Source organism: Poromitra crassiceps, assembly GCF_964638095.1.
Source record: "Poromitra crassiceps genome assembly, chromosome: 10".
Lineage (NCBI taxonomy): Eukaryota > Metazoa > Chordata > Actinopteri > Beryciformes > Melamphaidae > Poromitra > Poromitra crassiceps.
Window position 1 is genome coordinate 51,631,959 of NC_139631.1, and position 19,090 is coordinate 51,651,048.

At 48.5% G+C, this 19,090-nt stretch overlaps 1 protein-coding gene across 6 annotated transcripts in view; it reads right to left on the reverse strand.

Moving 5' to 3' along the window:
- Positions 1 to 19,090, reverse strand: part of ncor2 (nuclear receptor corepressor 2) — a gene marked incomplete at its 3' end in the record, with an annotated part of 154,468 nt that overhangs the window by 65,154 nt on the left and 70,224 nt on the right. For all 6 annotated transcript variants that reach the window (XM_083644613.1, XM_083644614.1, XM_083644615.1 and 3 more), the window contains exons 14-15: positions 12,208 to 12,368; positions 8,357 to 8,419 (exon numbers count right to left, since the gene is read on the reverse strand). In XM_083644613.1, the coding sequence (XP_083500739.1) occupies positions 8,357 to 8,419; positions 12,208 to 12,368 (224 nt within the window). The remainder of the gene's footprint in view (positions 1 to 8,356; positions 8,420 to 12,207; positions 12,369 to 19,090) is intronic.

Sequence of the window (19,090 nt, forward strand, 5' to 3'; positions counted from 1 at the left end):
GACACCTCTCTCTAGTCTATAACAACACAGAGTGAGGGAGAGACACCTCTCTCTAGTCTCTAACAACACAGAGTGAGGGAGAGACACCTCTCTCTAGTCTCTAACAACACAGAGTGAGGGAGAGACACCTCTCTCTAGTCTATAACAACACAGAGTGAGGGAGAGAGACCTCTCTCTCTAGTCTATAACAACACAGAGTGAGGGAGAGAGACCTCTCTCTAGTCTATAACAACACAGAGTGAGGGAGAGACACCTCTCTCTAGTCTCTAACAACACAGAGTGAGGGAGAGACACCTCTCTCTAGTCTATAACAACACAGAGTGAGGGAGAGACACCTCTCTCTAGTCTATAACAACACAGAGTGAGGGAGAGAGACCTCTCTCTAGTCTATAACAACACAGAGTGAGGGAGAGACACTTCTCTCTAGTCTCTAACAACACAGAGTGAGGGAGAGACACCTCTCTCTAGTCTATAACAACACAGAGTGAGGGAGAGACACCTCTCTCTAGTCTATAACAACACAGAGTGAGGGAGAGACACCTCTCTCTAGTCTATAACAACACAGAGTGAGGGAGAGACACCTCTCTCTAGTCTATAACAACACAGAGTGAGGGAGAGAGACCTCTCTCTAGTCTATAACAACACAGAGTGAGGGAGAGAGACCTCTCTCTAGTCTATAACAACACAGAGTGAGGGAGAGACACCTCTCTCTAGTCTATAACAACACAGAGTGAGGGAGAGACACCTCTCTCTAGTCTATAACAACACAGAGTGAGGGAGAGACACCTCTCTCTAGTCTATAACAACACAGAGTGAGGGAGAGACACCTCTCTCTAGTCTATAACAACACAGAGTGAGGGAGAGACACTTCTCTCTAGTCTCTAACAACACAGAGTGAGGGAGAGACACCTCTCTCTAGTCTATAACAACACAGAGTGAGGGAGAGACACCTCTCTCTAGTCTATAACAACACAGAGTGAGGGAGAGACACCTCTCTCTAGTCTATAACAACACAGAGTGAGGGAGAGAGACCTCTCTCTAGTCTATAACAACACAGAGTGAGGGAGAGAGACCTCTCTCTAGTCTATAACAACACAGAGTGAGGGAGAGACACCTCTCTCTAGTCTATAACAACACAGAGTGAGGGAGAGACACCTCTCTCTAGTCTATAACAACACAGAGTGAGGGAGAGACACCTCTCTCTAGTCTATAACAACACAGAGTGAGGGAGAGAGACCTCTCTCTAGTCTATAACAACACAGAGTGAGGGAGAGACACCTCTCTCTAGTCTATAACAACACAGAGTGAGGGAGAGAGACCTCTCTCTAGTCTATAACAACACAGAGTGAGGGAGAGACACCTCTCTCTAGTCTATAACAACACAGAGTGAGGGAGAGACACCTCTCTCTAGTCTATAACAACACAGAGTGAGGGAGAGACACCTCTCCCTAGTCTATAACAACACAGAGTGAGGGAGAGAGACCTCTCTCTAGTCTATAACAACACAGAGTGAGGGAGAGACACCTCTCTCTAGTCTATAACAACACAGAGTGAGGGAGAGACACCTCTCTCTAGTCTATAACAACACAGAGTGAGGGAGAGACACCTCTCTCTAGTCTATAACAACACAGAGTGAGGGAGAGACACCTCTCTCTAGTCTCTAACAACACAGAGTGAGGGAGAGACACCTCTCTCTAGTCTATAACAACACAGAGTGAGGGAGAGACACCTCTCTCTAGTCTATAACAACACAGAGTGAGGGAGAGACACTTCTCTCTAGTCTATAACAACACAGAGTGAGGGAGAGACACCTCTCTCTAGTCTATAACAACACAGAGTGAGGGAGAGACACCTCTCTCTAGTCTATAACAACACAGAGTGAGGGAGAGAGACCTCTCTCTAGTCTATAACAACACAGAGTGAGGGAGAGACACCTCTCTCTAGTCTATAACAACACAGAGTGAGGGAGAGACACCTCTCTCTAGTCTATAACAACACAGAGTGAGGGAGAGAGACCTCTCTCTAGTCTATAACAACACAGAGTGAGGGAGAGACACCTCTCTCTAGTCTATAACAACACAGAGTGAGGGAGAGACACCTCTCTCTAGTCTATAACAACACAGAGTGAGGGAGAGACACCTCTCCCTAGTCTATAACAACACAGAGTGAGGGAGAGAGACCTCTCTCTAGTCTATAACAACACAGAGTGAGGGAGAGACACCTCTCTCTAGTCTATAACAACACAGAGTGAGGGAGAGACACCTCTCTCTAGTCTATAACAACACAGAGTGAGGGAGAGACACCTCTCTCTAGTCTATAACAACACAGAGTGAGGGAGAGACACCTCTCTCTAGTCTATAACAACACAGAGTGAGGGAGAGACACCTCTCTCTAGTCTATAACAACACAGAGTGAGGGAGAGACACCTCTCTCTAGTCTATAACAACACAGAGTGAGGGAGAGAGACCTCTCTCTAGTCTATAACAACACAGAGTGAGGGAGAGACACCTCTCTCTAGTCTATAACAACACAGAGTGAGGGAGAGAGACCTCTCTCTAGTCTATAACAACACAGAGTGAGGGAGAGACACCTCTCTCTAGTCTATAACAACACAGAGTGAGGGAGAGACACCTCTCTCTAGTCTATAACAACACAGAGTGAGGGAGAGACACCTCTCTCTAGTCTATAACAACACAGAGTGAGGGAGAGACACCTCTCTCTAGTCTATAACAACACAGCGTGAGGGAGAGACACCTCTCTCTAGTCTATAACAACACAGAGTGAGGGAGAGACACCTCTCTCTAGTCTATAACAACACAGTTCAGAGTTAGGGAGAGAGAAGGCAAGTGAGCGAGCGAGCGAGCAGGGGAAAGAGAGTTGCTTGCCAAGTCTTCCACAGGTCCTGCCAATCTGGGCCAAAGCCATCTCCCATCCGAGAGAGAGAGAGAGAGAGGAGAGAGAGAGAGAGAGAGAGAGAGAGAAAGAGAGAGAGGAGAGAGAGAGAGAGAGAGAGAGGAGAGAGAGAGAGAGAGAGAGAGAGAGAGAGGAGAGAGAGAGAGAGAGAGATTCTCACATTCCATTTACATTTTTCTCTTCCTTTTTGATAGGGATGCACGATAATTTTCAGACCGATAAATGATCAGCCGATATGGCCATTTTGCGTTATTACACAACATGGCTGCCACCAGTGGCTGTTTTTCGTAGTTTCAGATGATCACAACGCTATTGCAGTTTACGTCTGAGCTGGCATTACCTTAAACCAAACCTGGCGAGGATGCAGCCGATTTGTTTAGTGTTTCCATTGGCTGCTGTGGCTACTAGCTAGCGAGTGTTAGCTCAGCTAGCGCGGCCTACACTCAGACTCACTCAGACAAACTGCTTGTTGTGATCAAACAGCCCCGCATTCAAAGCACTTCATACTCACAGAGCTGGCGTAAACCATATAGAAACTAACAGAAACCCGTTTACCCGAAAGGAAACGTCCAGGCATTGTGTCTTTAAGTCCCGCTAACGTTATTAAGCTAACCCGGCATGTTTCAACACGGAACCTCCGCCCGGACATATTTGTGTTGACGCTGCACTTCCCGCTCGAGGCGGAAAACCAAACACAGGCTATAGGTTGCTATAGCAACCCCTGTTCAGTTAGCATTGTAGCTGCCTACTAGCTAACAATGCTAACCGAACATGCTGAATTTCACATATTGCTCTAATCAGAGCGAAACATAGATGACACAAATACATATTAACATTAACATTACATAATTAAGACATCAGACTTTGTGTTAAAACGTCTTCATAATAATTCTGTGATTACCATTAACAATACAAGTTGCCATTTTGATGTGGCTATGACGTCAACTCGGACAAAGCGGAGCTCTGGATGGCCATGTGGCCATGCCAGCCTTGAAGGCATCACTGGCTGTGGGCAAGATGAGGGGGCGTGGCCATGCCAGCCTTGAAGGCATCACTGGCTGTGGGGAAGACGAGGGGGTGTGGCCATGCCAGCCTTGAAGGCATCACTGGCTGTGGTGAAGATGAGGGGGTGTGGCCATGCCAGCCTCACTGGCTGGTGCTACCATGGCAGAATGCTGATGTCCTGCCAGGTGCTATAAAAGCCATTATTGAGATGTGTTTAGCACACAGGGATAAACACATTAGCAAACCCTTACAGGCCTTACCCACGCTCCTGACGGGAGACGGGAGTGCACCTTGACTAGCATAGAGATGAAGGTGATGTGGGGCAGGATGGTCTCCTCATGTCTGTGGCAAAGCTCTTGGAAGGGGAATCCTTTTTGGCAAGTGGGGGTGTCATGGTGGTTACAGACTCATGAAAAATGGCGAGATCAGCCCCTCTTCCTCCTCTGCTGAGCCTCAGAGCCCTGATCAGCCTCTCTTCCTCTGCTGAACCTCAGAGCCCTGATGAGCCCCTCTTCTTCCTCTACTGAACCTCAGAGCCCTGATCAGCCCCTCTTCCTCCTCTGCTGAGCCTCAGAGCCCTGATCAGCCTCTCTCCTTCCTCCTCTTCCTCTGCTGAACCTCAGAGCCCTGATCAGCCCCTCTTCCTCTGCTGAACCTCAGAGCCCTGATCAGCCCCTCTTCTTCGTCTGCTGAACCTCAGAGCCCTGATCAGCCCCTCTTCCTCTACTGAACCTCAGAGCCCTGATCAGCCCCTCTTCCTCTACTGAACCTCAGAGCCCTGATCAGCCTCTCTTCCTCTGCTGAACCTCAGAGCCCTGATCAGCCTCTCTTCCTCTGCTGAACCTCAGAGCCCTGATCAGCCCCTCTTCTTCCTCTACTGAACCTCAGAGCCCTGATCAGCCTCTCTTCCTCTGCTGAACCTCAGAGCCCTGATCAGCCTCTCTTCCTCTGCTGAACCTCAGAGCCCTGATCAGCCCCTCTTCCTCTACTGAACCTCAGAGCCCTGATCAGCCTCTCTTCCTCTACTGAACCTCAGAGCCCTGATCAGCCTCTCTTCCTCTGCTGAACCTCAGAGCCCTGATCAGCCCCTCTTCCTCTGCTGAACCTCAGAGCCCTGATCAGCCTCTCTTCCTCTACTGAACCTCAGAGCCCTGATCAGCCTCTCTTCCTCTACTGAACCTCAGAGCTCTGATCAGCCTCTCTTCCTCTACTGAACCTCAGAGCCCTGATCAGCCCCTCTTCCTCTGCTGAGCCTCAGAGCCCTGATCAGCCTCTCTTCCTCTACTGAACCTCAGAGCCCTGATCAGCCTCTCTTCCTCTACTGAACCTCAGAGCCCTGATCAGCCCCTCTTCCTCTACTGAACCTCAGAGCCCTGATCAGCCCCTCTTCTTCCTCTACTGAACCTCAGAGCCCTGATCAGCCTCTCTTCCTCTACTGAACCTCAGAGCCCTGATCAGCCTCTCTTCCTCTACTGAACCTCAGAGCCCTGATCAGCCTCTCTTCCTCTACTGAACCTCAGAACCCTGATCAGCCTCTCTTCCTCTGCTGAACCTCAGAGCCCTGATCAGTCCCTCTTCCTCTGCTGAGCCTCAGAGCCCTGTCCCTGTCTGCAGTTGTGGTTACATAAGCCCTCATAGACGCCCCGCTCCCACCCAGCTGCCCGGCTAATCCCCGGCTAGGATGGAGCGCCCCACTAATCCCACTGTAGGAGAATGGAATAGAAGACATTAAGCGGGATTACGACACAGGCCCGTGTTCAAGCAGGGCCAGCAGGCCCGTGTTCAAGCAGGGACAGCAGGCCCGTGTTCAAGCAGGGCCAGCAGGTCCATGTTCAAGCAGGGCCAGCAGGCCTGTGTTCAAGCAGGGCCAGCAGGTCCATGTTCAAGCAGGGCCAGCAGGCCCATGTTCAAGCAGGGCCAGCAGGTCCATGTTCAAGCAGGGCCAGCAGGCCTGTGTTCAAGCAGGGCCAGCAGGCCTGTGTTCAAGCAGGGCCAGCAGGCCCGTGTTCAAGCAGGGCCAGCAGGCCTGTGTTCAAGCAGGGCCAGCAGGCCTGTGTTCAAGCAGGGCCAGCAGGCCTGTGTTCAAGCAGGGCCAGCAGGCCCGTGTTCAAGCGGGGCCAGCTCGCCCGTGTTCAAGCAGGGCCAGCAGGCCTGTGTTCAAGCAGGGCCAGCAGGCCTGTGTTCAAGCAGGGCCAGCAGGCCTGTGTTCAAGCAGGGCCAGCAGGGCCCGTGTTCAAGCAGGGCCAGCAGGGCAGCACCACTCATCAGCCCTGCCCCCCAAAAGCAACAGAAAATACACACACGCACACGATGGATGTGATAACTGCTGCAGACCACCTCTGCTTTCAATATCACATTCACATTGCTGAGAGGCATTTGTAAGAGGCAGGTTAGAGTCGTCAGAACAGAAGCAGAACTGAGAGTCACACTGAGTATGATGACACACATGGACTAGAAATGGTCACAAAGCAGATGTTTTTCAATGAAATAGCGTTGAGTCAGATACTAAGGAAGACTCGAGGTTACAGTGTTAGTATTTAACCAGATACCAAAGTGCTTCAAAAGATGCATTTTCATAGCTGCAATTTAAAAAAAGGAATACACTGCTCAGGCTGGCTTTTGCTAATCTTGGCGGTCAAAGGCAAAGGCCTTACTTGATGATATTTACAAATATTAACACTGCTCCTTCTTGGTCCATCTCAATCTGTCATGTCTAAATAAGCAAACAGATTTGACCACCAGTCCAGTGCATCAGATCACTGTGAGGGGCTGTGAGCCACACCAGGCCTTTCTTCAATCATGGCCACCTAAACATCCCTCGTTACTTAATTGGCACATTCAGTCCTCAACTCTCCAGCGTGATGCTGATGTGTGGTGAGCTGATGTGTGGTGAGCTGATGTGTGGTGAGCTGATGTGTGGTGAGCTGATGTGTGGTGAGCTGATGTGTGGTGAGCGTTCTGGCGCAAACTGGCTGCCATGCATCACCCAGGTGGGTGCTACACATCACCCAGGTGTTGTTCCCTCCCCCTCCCTCCCCTGATCTGTGCAGTGCTTTGAGTGTTTTGAAAGGCGCTATATAAATCCAATCAATTATTATTATTATTATTATTATTATTATTAGAGACGTGTGCGCTGCACGCAGCACACACATCACACACACTCAGGCAGCATGTGAGCCTCTGCTGGGTCATCTTCAGTCAGAGACAATAAAGCAGCTAGAGTCAAAGTGAATGAGTGCTGCAGCTGATAAGACGCACACTTCACAGCCTTCTTGATAAGATGCTGCAGGTGGTGCAGAGCTGCAGAGCTGCAGAGCTGCTGGGCTGCAGGGCTGCAGAGCTGCAGGGCTACAGGGCTGCAGGGCTGCAGGGCTGCAGGGCTGCAGAGCTGCAGAGCTGCAGGGCTACAGAGCTGCAGGGCTGCAGAGCTGCAGGGCTGCAGAGCTACAGAGTCTGTAGGTTGACTTGACCCAGAGACCAGACACAGCTCCAGAGAGCAGCAGAGCACATCCAGCAGAACCACACAGACAGAGATACAGACTGACACACACACATGCATACAGACACACAGACAGATGCACACAGACGCACAAAGACAGGCACACACAGACGCATACAGACAGAGACACAGACAGACGCACACAGACTGACACACACACACACACACACAGACAGACGCACACACACACGCACAAAGACAGACACACACAGACACAGACAGACAGAGACACAGACAGATGCACAGACTGACACACACACAGACGCACAAAGACAGACACACACAGACAGATGCACACAGATGGAGACACAGACAGATGCACACAGACTGACACACACACACACACACACACACAGACACACACACAGACAGAGACACAGACAGAGACACAGACAGACGCACACACACAGACAGAGACACAGACACACACACACACACAAAGACACACACAGACACACACAGACACACGCACACACACAGACACAGACAGACGCACACAGACAGAGGCACAGACAGACACACAGACAGAGACACAGACACACAGACAGAGGCACAGACAGACACACAGACAGAGACACACAGACACACAGACAGAGACACAGACAGAGACACACAGACAGAGACACAGACAGACACACAGACAGACACACAGACAGAGACACAGACACACAGACAGAGACACAGACAGAGACAAAGATAGAGACACAGACAGAGGCACAGACAGATGGGAGCATGCAGCACGTGGCGGCTGCTGCCTTGCTAACAGGAAGCCACAGCCACATCACTTGTCGCTGCTTTCGAACAAATACCGCCGAGTCTCTACTGCTGCTCTGTCCTCTGACACGTCTCTGTCCTCTGACACGTCTGGCTGTAGTGTTGAACAGAGACAGCTCGGACGCTCACACTTCACACGCAGCACAAAGGTGCACTTTTCATTACCTTTTTTGGCAGTTTCCATCTCTTCTTCAGTCCAGCGAGAGCTCTCGTTCATCTCCAGATTAGCTGAAAGTGGAAAAAAGAGAGACAGAAGCGAGTGAGAGGAGGCGGGGGGGAGGAGGGGGGAGGTTGTCACAGAGTCAGTTAGGGAGTGACTGACAAGAGGAAAGGAAGGAAAGCAGAAAAAAAGCAGAGAACGTGGGTGGGGGGCAGGGCAGCGTGCTGCTGAGCTAGTGAGGCTCTGCAGTGTGGCTCATTAGGGACTGTTTGTTTTACATGGAGGAAGCAGGAACTCCAAGGAGAGAAGTCAGTTAATGATTATAGACAAAACAACTGGCTTCTCTCTCCCTGTGCAGACCTCAGGGAGGCTGACCCTGGTCCTGCAGACCTGCAGACAGGCTGACCCTGGTCCTGCAGACCTGCAGACAGGCTGACCCTGGTCCTGCAGACCTGCAGACAGGCTGACCCTGGTCCTGCAGACCTCAGGCAGGCTGACCCTGGACCTGCAGACCTCTGGACCTGCAGACCTCAGGCAGGCTGACCCTGGTCCTGCAGACCTGCAGACAGGCTGACCCTGGACCTGCAGACAGGCTGACCCTGGTCCTGCAGACCTGCAGACAGGCTGACCCTGGACCTGCAGACAGGCTGACCCTGGTCCTGCAGACCTCAGGCAGGCTGACCCTGGACCTGCAGACCTGCAGACAGGCTGACCCTGGACCTGCAGACCTCAGACAGGCTGACCCTGGACCTGCAGACCTCAGACAGGCTGACCCTGGACCTGCAGACCTCAGACAGGCTGACCCTGGACCTGCAGACCTCAGACAGGCTGACCCTGGACCTGCAGACCTCAGACAGGCTGACCCTGGTCCTGCAGACCTCAGGCAGGCTGACCCTGGACCTGCAGACAGGCTGACCCTGGACCTGCAGACCTCAGACAGGCTGACCCTGGACCTGCAGACAGGCTGACCCTGGACCTGCAGACCTCAGACAGGCTGACCCTGGACCTGCAGACCTCAGGCAGGCTGACCCTGGCCCTATACGGGGCTATGGAGGGCACGGGGGGCAGGCTGACCCTGGTGATGAGAGCCCCTATGGCTCGAGCCACCGGGGGAATCCCTGAGCCACCTGGGGAATCCCTGAGCCACCTGGGGAATCCCTGAGCCACCTGGGGAATCCCTGAGCCACCTGGGGAATCCTCCCTGAGCCACCTGGGGAATCCCTGTGACTAAAGCTGAGCACCGTGCACTGAACACACACAGCATCACAAAGCCCTGCTCGCCTGCAGCAGAGAGTTACTGTGTGCATGGCTGACTGAGTTACTGAGTGCATGGCTGACTGGCCATCTGCAAGACAACAAAGAGGACAGAGGGGGGACGGCTATTGCTGACACAGCGAGTATTCGTCCTTAAATGATACTGTCTACAATGACAGTACACTACATATCTCATAGAGTCACGACGCAGCTCTTCAATATCCTCAACAGATGGAAGATTAAAGGTACATTCAGCCATGTTTTTGTGTTCAAATATGTCTTAAATGGCTCTATATTCTGACAGCAATCATTGAAATAGAGTGTTTGGTCATTGACTTGGAACCCCCCGCTGTCCTCTATCTCTCTCCTGTAGTCCTGCAGGCAGGGCGGACGTATCTCCTGTCCTCTATCTCTCTCCTGTAGTCCTGCAGGCAGGGAAGACCTATCTCTGCAACCGTAACTCGTATCGTACCGTAACCCACGGATGGCGGCATTGGATTCGGGGTGAGACAATACACACATGACACAGGCCTTTATATGCATCGTGATCTAACTTTTTGTTTCTCAGAAAATGTCAACTTTTCTCTGATTGGATAAAAAATGGCGCCGACGTCGAACTATCCAATTTTGTTTGACATTGGTAGACATGATGACATTCCTGAGTGTCAAATGCTGTCAGTGCTCAGAGTGGAATGTGAATAATTGAGCTGGATGAAGAGTGAAGGAACAACAGCGCCCTCTTGTGGTGTGGGACAGGAGACGCGACAGCTCGGCCAGAGTGAGTACAGAGTTGTCAAGGTACCACTAGTCTCGCTGGCCAGCCTCCCCTCCCTTCCGTGAGAGGAGTCTGGCAGCGCTGGTCATCATTCTGGAATTGCAATGGGCGGTGCTTAGCGGCAGTGTCCTTGGAAAATAGTTTCCAACAATCCAACTTGCCACTTTCAGCGTGTAGCAACGAGCTAGCGTGTAGGTTTCTGCCGTTAGCTTGCTAGCTAGTTAGCGTTGTTGATTTCACTTCGGCGGCCGGGAACATTTACAGCGACACACAGGGAGGCGGGAGCGGAAGCCGCTCTGATTGACATGGTTGGAGCCAATGACAGAGCTTGTAAGCGGGGAGCAGAAATCCGGCGGCGACTGAAATGGTCGCCTCCAATGGGAGAGCAGCTGTAGAGCAGGGGAGGGGCTTATGCCAGCAGCCTGTTTCCATGCAGCCAGACTCCTCTCACGGAAGGGAGGGGAGGCTGGCCAGCGAGACCACAAGGTACCACAAATTCTAAATGATTTTACTGTAGTGAAATGATTTAAACAAAACAAGAAGCATTGCCTTACTGAGCAAAGAATTAAAGTGTCCCAACTATAAACAGTAACCAGTAACGCACCACAATGTAATGCGTTAGAGCACTCAGATTACTTTTTTAAGGTAACGAGCAACGCAAAGTGTTAGTTTTGCAATTCAAGTAATCTGTTATTAGTTACTTTTTCAAATAAGTAATCTGTTACTTTTGTCTCCATGTGCTTACCCGAGAACTCAGAACCAGTGGTTTTATTTATGTCTGCATTGCGCAGTACACCGTGAGGATTTGGATTTGACTGGATCCAATGCTGATTGGCTGAAAGACTGGCTACTTCCACCAACTGAAATGACCGTGCACAGCACCGAGTCCAAACGGATTCACAGAACCAAACAGAATGTACGTTCACGGATCTGGATGGTTTTCACCAGGCTACGCTACATGTCAGCTGCCCTCAGGTTAAAACAATGTGAGACAGACGAGTGTATCGTGCAGCATAGCCGGGCATGGTGCAGTGTATTTGGGAGGTGAGACAGACAGTGCATGGTGCAGGGTATTTGGGAGGTGAGACAGACAGGGCATGGTGCAGTGTATTTGGGAGGTGAGACAGACAGTGCATGGTGCAGTGTATTTGGGAGGTGAGACAGACAGTGCATGGTGCAGTGTATTTGGGAGGTGAGACAGACAGTGCATGGTGCAGTGTATTTGGGAGGTGAGACAGACAGTGCATGGTGCAGTGTATTTGGGAGGTGAGACAGACAGTGCATGGTGCAGTGTATTTGGGAGGTGAGACAGACAGTGCATGGTGCAGTGTATTTGGGAGGTGAGACAGACAGTGCATGGTGCAGTGTATTTGGGAGGTGAGACAGACAGGGCATGGTGCAGTGTATTTGGGAGGTGAGACAGACATTGCATGGTGCAGTGTATTTGGGAGGTGAGACAGACAGTGCATGGTGCAGTGTATTTGCGAGGTGAGACAGACAGGGCATGGTGCAGTGTATTTGGGAGGTGAGACAGACAGGGCATGGTGCAGTGTATTTGGGAGGTGAGACAGACAGGGCATGGTGCAGTGTATTTGGGAGGTGAGACAGACAGTGCATGGTGCAGTGTATTTGGGAGGTGAGACAGACAGGGCATGGTGCAGTGTATTTGGGAGGTGAGACAGACAGGGCATGGTGCAGTGTATTTGGGAGGTGAGACAGACAGTGCATGGTGCAGTGTATTTGGGAGGTGAGAGACAGGGCATGGTGCAGTGTATTTGGGAGGAGAGACAGACAGGGCATGGTGCAGTGTATTTGGGGAGGACTGACCCAGCTCACTGCTCAGGGGAGGCGTGGTGGTCTCCTCCACCTCGCTGGTCATGGAGCGGGTGATGCGTCCCTTGCGGCGCCCCTGGCTGTTGGCCGTGCGCCGACCCTTAAAAGCCACCGTGGGCTCTTTGTCCTCCCCGTCCTCTCCAGAGGTGTCGTCCCTACAAGGAAGAGACACAAAGGTGATCAGCAACACAGACACACATGCACAGCACGCACGAGAAGTAAGGCCAAGCCCAGGCAAGAGCGCTGCCTGCCGGCTTGGAGCATTGACTAGCCGCGGTGAATACGATAAAATGCTAGTTAACGAGCCAGTTACATATCCTTTGCATTCTACATTAAATGAAGACATTACAGTTAGTTTTAATTTGTATGTTACATACTTAAAAATATATCAACATTTATGGGCTAGAAAAAAAGTCTGCCCCTGTAGGTAGTAGGCAGCCATCTTGCCGGCTCTGATTTTTCTCCTTGCAATGAAGATTGATTAACAGCTGTCATGTCGTGATACGATTGGTTGAAATAGGGTAGAAATTTGATAGTACTAAATTACATCAGCAAACTGTAGATGAAAGTTATGAATGAACTCTTGAAAAATAAATTTTTGATGTGAAAAAACAAAAACAAACTACCGTAAACAAAATTGGATTTTTGTGTTGTTGTTTTTTGCATACATTGTTAAATAGATGGACTGAATAACCTGGGGATGTGATCTAAAATAGAAGAAAAGTCATTTTTCATTTCACCTCGACTTTAACAAGAAATGTGTTTCAAAACAGTCTAGCACGTGTGCTACTGCGCTCAATTCATTCATAGCACAGACCCGTGCTACATATATAGTGTATGTAGCACCGTACAGCCCTGCTGCAAAGTCTTATCTGACAAAAATCTGAGCACAGACAGGTTACACACAAACACACACACACGAACACACACACACAAACACACACACACACACACAGTAGAGAGGGGGGATTTGCGAGGTGATTTCTCCAGCGTCAGCACAAGAGACAGCCCGTGAGTTTGAACCCAGCGCTCCTCCATTCATCTTCCCCCAGTGCCATTAATCTTGTGGAGAGGAGCTGCTGGCACACTAAATATATATATATATATATATATATATATATATATATATATATATATATATATATATATATTAGGGGTGCACCGATCACGTTTTTTGCCACCGATCACCGATTGCCGATCACCTATGAGAAATATCTGCCCAACCGATCATCGACCGATCACCGATTACCGATTACCGATCACCGATATATATATATATACGCCCTGGGGTGTCCGTAAAAACACGAGGCAGGAGACAGATGGGAGTTCAACCGTTTAGTTGTCAGTTCTCTTCAGTACAGTACAGCAGTATAGGCTCTTTACAGCATTATGACAGGAATAGTAGGATTGTGTGTGGTCTGGAAAAAGGAGGCAATAAAATATACAAACAGGTCAGTAACCAAGCTTGCTGTTATATAGGCCAATTATAGTGATAATTAACAACTAATAATATATAAATGATAATTAGGTAAACTGTAAGTCAGTTACTCTTAAACACCAGTCTTGAACCATGACTAAAGCCAAAGAGCTCCCACTCATAGAACCGGGGTTATGCACAATAACCGTCATACATTGGGATCCGCATCGAACGAACATCAAAACGACCCGCCCATCGAGGCCGAGTTACAGTGTTATAATTAGCAGCACTATGAGTGCGATCTACATAATGGTGACAGGGTTACATGACGGGAGAAACAACAGAATCACAAGCTACACACGAGCTAAACTCCATCTGAGTAGTGGCATTAATTAGCGCAACAGACAATCAAACCGCAAGTGCACGCCTAAACAAACGTTATTGCAATGATTGCAGGTAGATCGATCTAAAACCAAAAGGGAATGCAATACAGGAATGTTAACATAATAATGACTTACTGGTTGGTCATATACGCACACATGGAAGAAGGGGATTAGAAAATGTTCAACTGATGTCCAAAGAAAGGAAGAAAGTCCGTCTGAACGGAGCGCACATCCACATACTCAGCAGCACACTTTCGCTTCCTTCAAAGTGCCCGCGGGAACATCAATGCTTGCGTGGAAATTGTCTGTGTGTGCGCGTGCACTACCCCGACTACCACAGTACCACCGTGTCAATCTGGGACTTTAATACACACGGACTTAACAGCATGCAAATGCCTCGGTAGGCGGGAGGACTGGAGGTAACTTCTCTCTGCTGAGGCTGCTCTAATCACCAGCTGATTTGTGTGATTCAAAGACGCAAGGGGTGTGTTGACAGTCTGGTGCGGTGTGTGCATGGAGGTGAGTACACTGATGAAAGCAAAGCGTGTGCTTTGCAACACAATGATATAAACGTTAGAGCACAAATATGAAAGTTAAACGATTGACATTGAAGACATGAAAATGGGCTGCCTCATGTTTCTCACGTGCAGCATGATCGGCTATGCGATCGGCAACATTAAAGGAATATCGGAAACAGCAGATCACATATTTGAGGTCCAAATCGGCCGATACAGATTGCGTGTCGATCGATCGGTGCACCCCTAATATATATATATATATATAGTGGAAGCAGCTGTGCCAGGGTGACATGCAGGCAGCGGCCTGCAGGGGGAGGCAGTGAGTCCCCCTGGCCAGGCCTGGGGAGCAGGCCATGCTTCATCCACATCTCCTAGTCTGACAATGCTGCTAATAAGCCTGACCTGTTGCTACTTCAAACATCTACTCCAGGTCAAACATGACCTGGAGGGCCACAAACATCTACAGCGGTGCCTCAGGAGGTCCCTGAAGATCATCAAAGACACAAACCATCCCCACAACAGCCTGTTCTCCCTGTTACCCTCTGGGAGGAGATACAGGGTCCCAAAAGCACGCACAAATCGCTTGAGGAACAGTTTCTTCCCGCAGGCCACGAGACTCCTTAACATACACAAATAGTGAAGTAGCCGTACTGTACCGTACTGTAGCTGCTACCATTACGTATGTCTAATGTTTAATTGTATGTTTAATAAGGAATATGCTATTTGCACCTGTATGTCAAATACGCCGAATTTAAAACGCAGAGTTTAATTGTATGTTTAATAAGGAATATGCTATTTGCACCTGTATGTCAAATACGCCAAATTTAAAATGTTTAAGCACGTCTAAAGTATGCACAGGACATGTGCACCTATGTGCAGTGAATATGCCACTGTCTCTGACTTGTCTTATCACTATACTGCCTTATTGCTTGTTGTGTCTCTTGTTGTTTTTGCACTCATATGCCCTGTTACATTTGTACTATGTTGTAAACGGAGTCCACAGCACAAGAATTTCACACATGATACTTGTACCATGGAGTGACAATAAAAATCTTGAATCTTGAATCTTGTAGTGACAGACGTCATAAAGTGTACAGCTTGAGCTGACAGACGTCATAACTACTGTTTATGATATCTTGTCCCAGAAATCATTGTGAAACAATGTTATAAGATCCTTTCCAAAAAATGTGAATATCATGTAAATACCATGGATGACCGTGGACTTCAGCGGAGTGTCAAGCAAAGACCATTCAAAAATTTGGCAGAGATTCAGAGGGAGTGGACTGAGGCTGGAGTTTTTCTTGAAATAGTATTTCTTGAAATACTGTATTGGGGGTTTTCTGGAGCTGTAGGCCAAAATTATGAAAAATGAAACAAATAAAAGGCTAGAAATATTTCACTTTGTGTGTAATGAATCTATAATCTTCGAAAGGAATTATGGAAAAAAACTAACTTTCCATGATATTCTAATTTTTTGGAAAGGATCTGTATGTGGTGGTGCACAGAGCCAAAAATGAAATGATGAAGATTGTGCCAATGTCCAAATATGTCTGGACCCGACTGTATATCTAAATATGTCTGGACCTGACTGTATATATAAATATGTCTGGATCTGACTGTATATCTGTATATCTTCTCGAGTGACGCGTTATCTTCACCTGGTTCACTGTGTGTGTGTGTGTGTGCGCGCGTGTGTGTGTGTGTGTGTGTAAGCAGACAGACGCAGCGCGACCAGAAATGTCAGCCAAACGCATCTCAGGATGGTATTTTTCTTATGTTAACAAACGAGCAAGCAAAATGGGCAATTATTGAGGTGAGAAAATGATTGAGGTCATGTGCATATATCATGATAAGTGGATTCATTGATTATTGAGACGGGCCTCACCAGAGTGCAGAACATGAACACAATATTCTATCTTATCCTTTGAAGACAACAGACAGTTGTAATATCCCATCTGTTGTTCTGCCAAATGGAAGCTCCTCCTTCCACACTGACAGCTACAGTCTGTCAATCATATCACCACAACAGAATGAGCAGCAGAGTATTTAAAAAAAATGAGACTTGGCGTCCTGTTGGGACGAAGAGAAGCAAAAACAGGAAAACAGCTGTTTGAATGTGGAGAATGCAGAGACGGGCTGACTTTGCGGTAAGATGGAAAGTCTGCCTGAAGGTGAGGGAGTAAAGTACTCGAGGGCTTGAAAAAGCAGAAAAATGATTAGTTTTCCAGAGCCGCTGCTCACAGACAAATCTATCTCCCACTTCATTGGTTATAGCATGACCTGGAAACTGTGTTGGACATAATGGGGAGCGAGTGAGGGGCATGATTGCGGTGGGTTACGGGGACTTAGAACACGGCTCTCTTGAATACTCGATTCTGATTGGTCAATCAACAAGATTCACCCGTCATTATTTCTCGACAACCGACCGCTGCTCTGCCCCACCTGGATTAATCAGTTGATAAGACACTACTAATTAGGCCAACCAGTTGCAGCTGTGGTGTCTTGTGTGCCAATTACGAATGAAACCGCTTTGTCGTTGAAAACGCTATTAAAAAATCTATTTGAATAATTATTTTTGTCAGATTACTGAAATAATTTAGTTGTAGGCCATGTTCTAAGCGGGATAATGTATAGTGAGCCGGTGATTACTGGAAATAATGACCTTCAGGTGAATGATTAAGCCCTCCGCTGCACGTCGGGCTCAATCATTCACCTGTCGGTCATTATTTCGCCAGTAATCACCGGCTCACAATACATTATCCCTTACATACGATGTAGCAGAGATGTTGTGAGTTTGAATGTGGCTCTTTGACCTTGCTCCTATTTTCTTCTGACTCCTCGGTGCACTCGTTTAAGGTGCTGTGTCCACAGAAAGCTTTATTTTCTTCTGACTCCTCGGTGCACTCGTTTAAGGTGCTGTGTCCACAGAAAGCTTTATTTTCTTCTCTCTCCTCGGTGCACTCGTTTAAGGTGCTGTGTCCACAGAAAGCTTTATTTTCTTCTCACTCCTCGGTGCACTCGTTTAAGGTGCTGTGTCCACAGAAAGCTTTATTTTCTTCTGACTCCTCGGTGCACTCGTTTAAGGTGCTGTGTCCACAGAAAGCTTTATTTTCTTCTCTCTCCTCGGTGCACTCGTTTAAGGTGCTGTGTCCACAGAAAGCTTTATTTCCTTCTCACTCCTCGGTGCACTCGTTTAAGGTGCTGTGTCCACAGAAAGCTTTATTTTCTTCTCTCTCCTCGGTGCACTCGTTTAAGGTGCTGTGTCCACAGAAAGCTTTATTTTCTTCTCTCTCCTCGGTGCACTCGTTTAAGGTGCTGTGTCCACAGAAAGCTCCTATTTTCTTCTGACTCCTCGGTGCACTCGTTTAAGGTGCTGTGTCCACAGAAAGCTTTATTTTCTTCTCTCTCTCGGTGCACTCTTTAAGGTGCTGTGTCCACAGAAAGCTTTATTTTCTTCTGACTCCTCGGTGCACTCGTTTAAGGTGCTGTGTCCACAGAAAGCTTTATTTTCTTCTCTCTCTCGGTGCACTCGTTTAAGGTGCTGTGTCCACAGAAAGCTTTATTTTCTTCTCTCTCCTCGGTGCACTCGTTTAAGGTGCTGTGTCCACAGAAAGCTTTATTTTCTTCTCTCTCCTCGGTGCACTCGTTTAAGGTGCTGTGTCCACAGAAAGCTCCTATTTTCTTCTGACTCCTCGGTGCACTCGTTTAAGGTGCTGTGTCCACAGAAAGCTTTATTTTCTTCTGACTCCTCGGTGCACTCGTTTAAGGTGCTGTGTCCACAGAAAGCTTTATTTTCTTCTGACTCCTCGGTGCACTCGTTTAAGGTGCTGTGTCCACAGAAAGCTTTATTTTCTTCTCTCTCCTCGGTGCACTCGTTTAAGGTGCTGTGTCCACAGAAAGCTTTATTTTCTTCTCTCTCCTCGGTGCACTCGTTTAAGGTGCTGTGTCCACAGAAAGCTTTATTTCCTTCTCACTCCTCGGTGCACTCGTTTAAGGTGCTGTGTCCACAGAAAGCTTTATTTCCTTCTCACTCCTCGGTGCACTCGTTTAAGGTGCTGTGTCCACAGAAAGCTTTATTTTCTTCTGACTCCTCGGTGCACTCGTTTAAGGTGCTGTGTCCACAGAAAGCTTTATTTACTTCTGACTCCTCGGTGCACTCGTTTAAGGTGCTGTGTCCACAGAAAGCTTTATTTTCTTCTCTCTCCTCGGTGCACTCGTTTAAGGTGATGTGTCCACAGAAAGCTTTATTTTCTTCTCTCTCCTCGGTGCACTCGTTTAAGGTGCTGTGTCCACAGAAAGCTTGATTTTCTTCTGACTCCTCGGTGCACTCGTTTAAGGTGCTGTGTCCACAGAAAGCTTGATTTTCTTCTGACTCCTCGGTGCACTCGTTTAAGGTGCTGTGTCCACAGAAAGCTTGATTTTCTTCTCTCTCCTCGGTGCACTCGTTTAAGGTGCTGTGTCCACAGAAAGCTTGATTTTCTTCTGACTCCTCGGTGCACTCGTTTAAGGTGCTGTGTCCACAGAAAGCTTTATTTTCTTCTCTCTCTCGGTGCACTCGT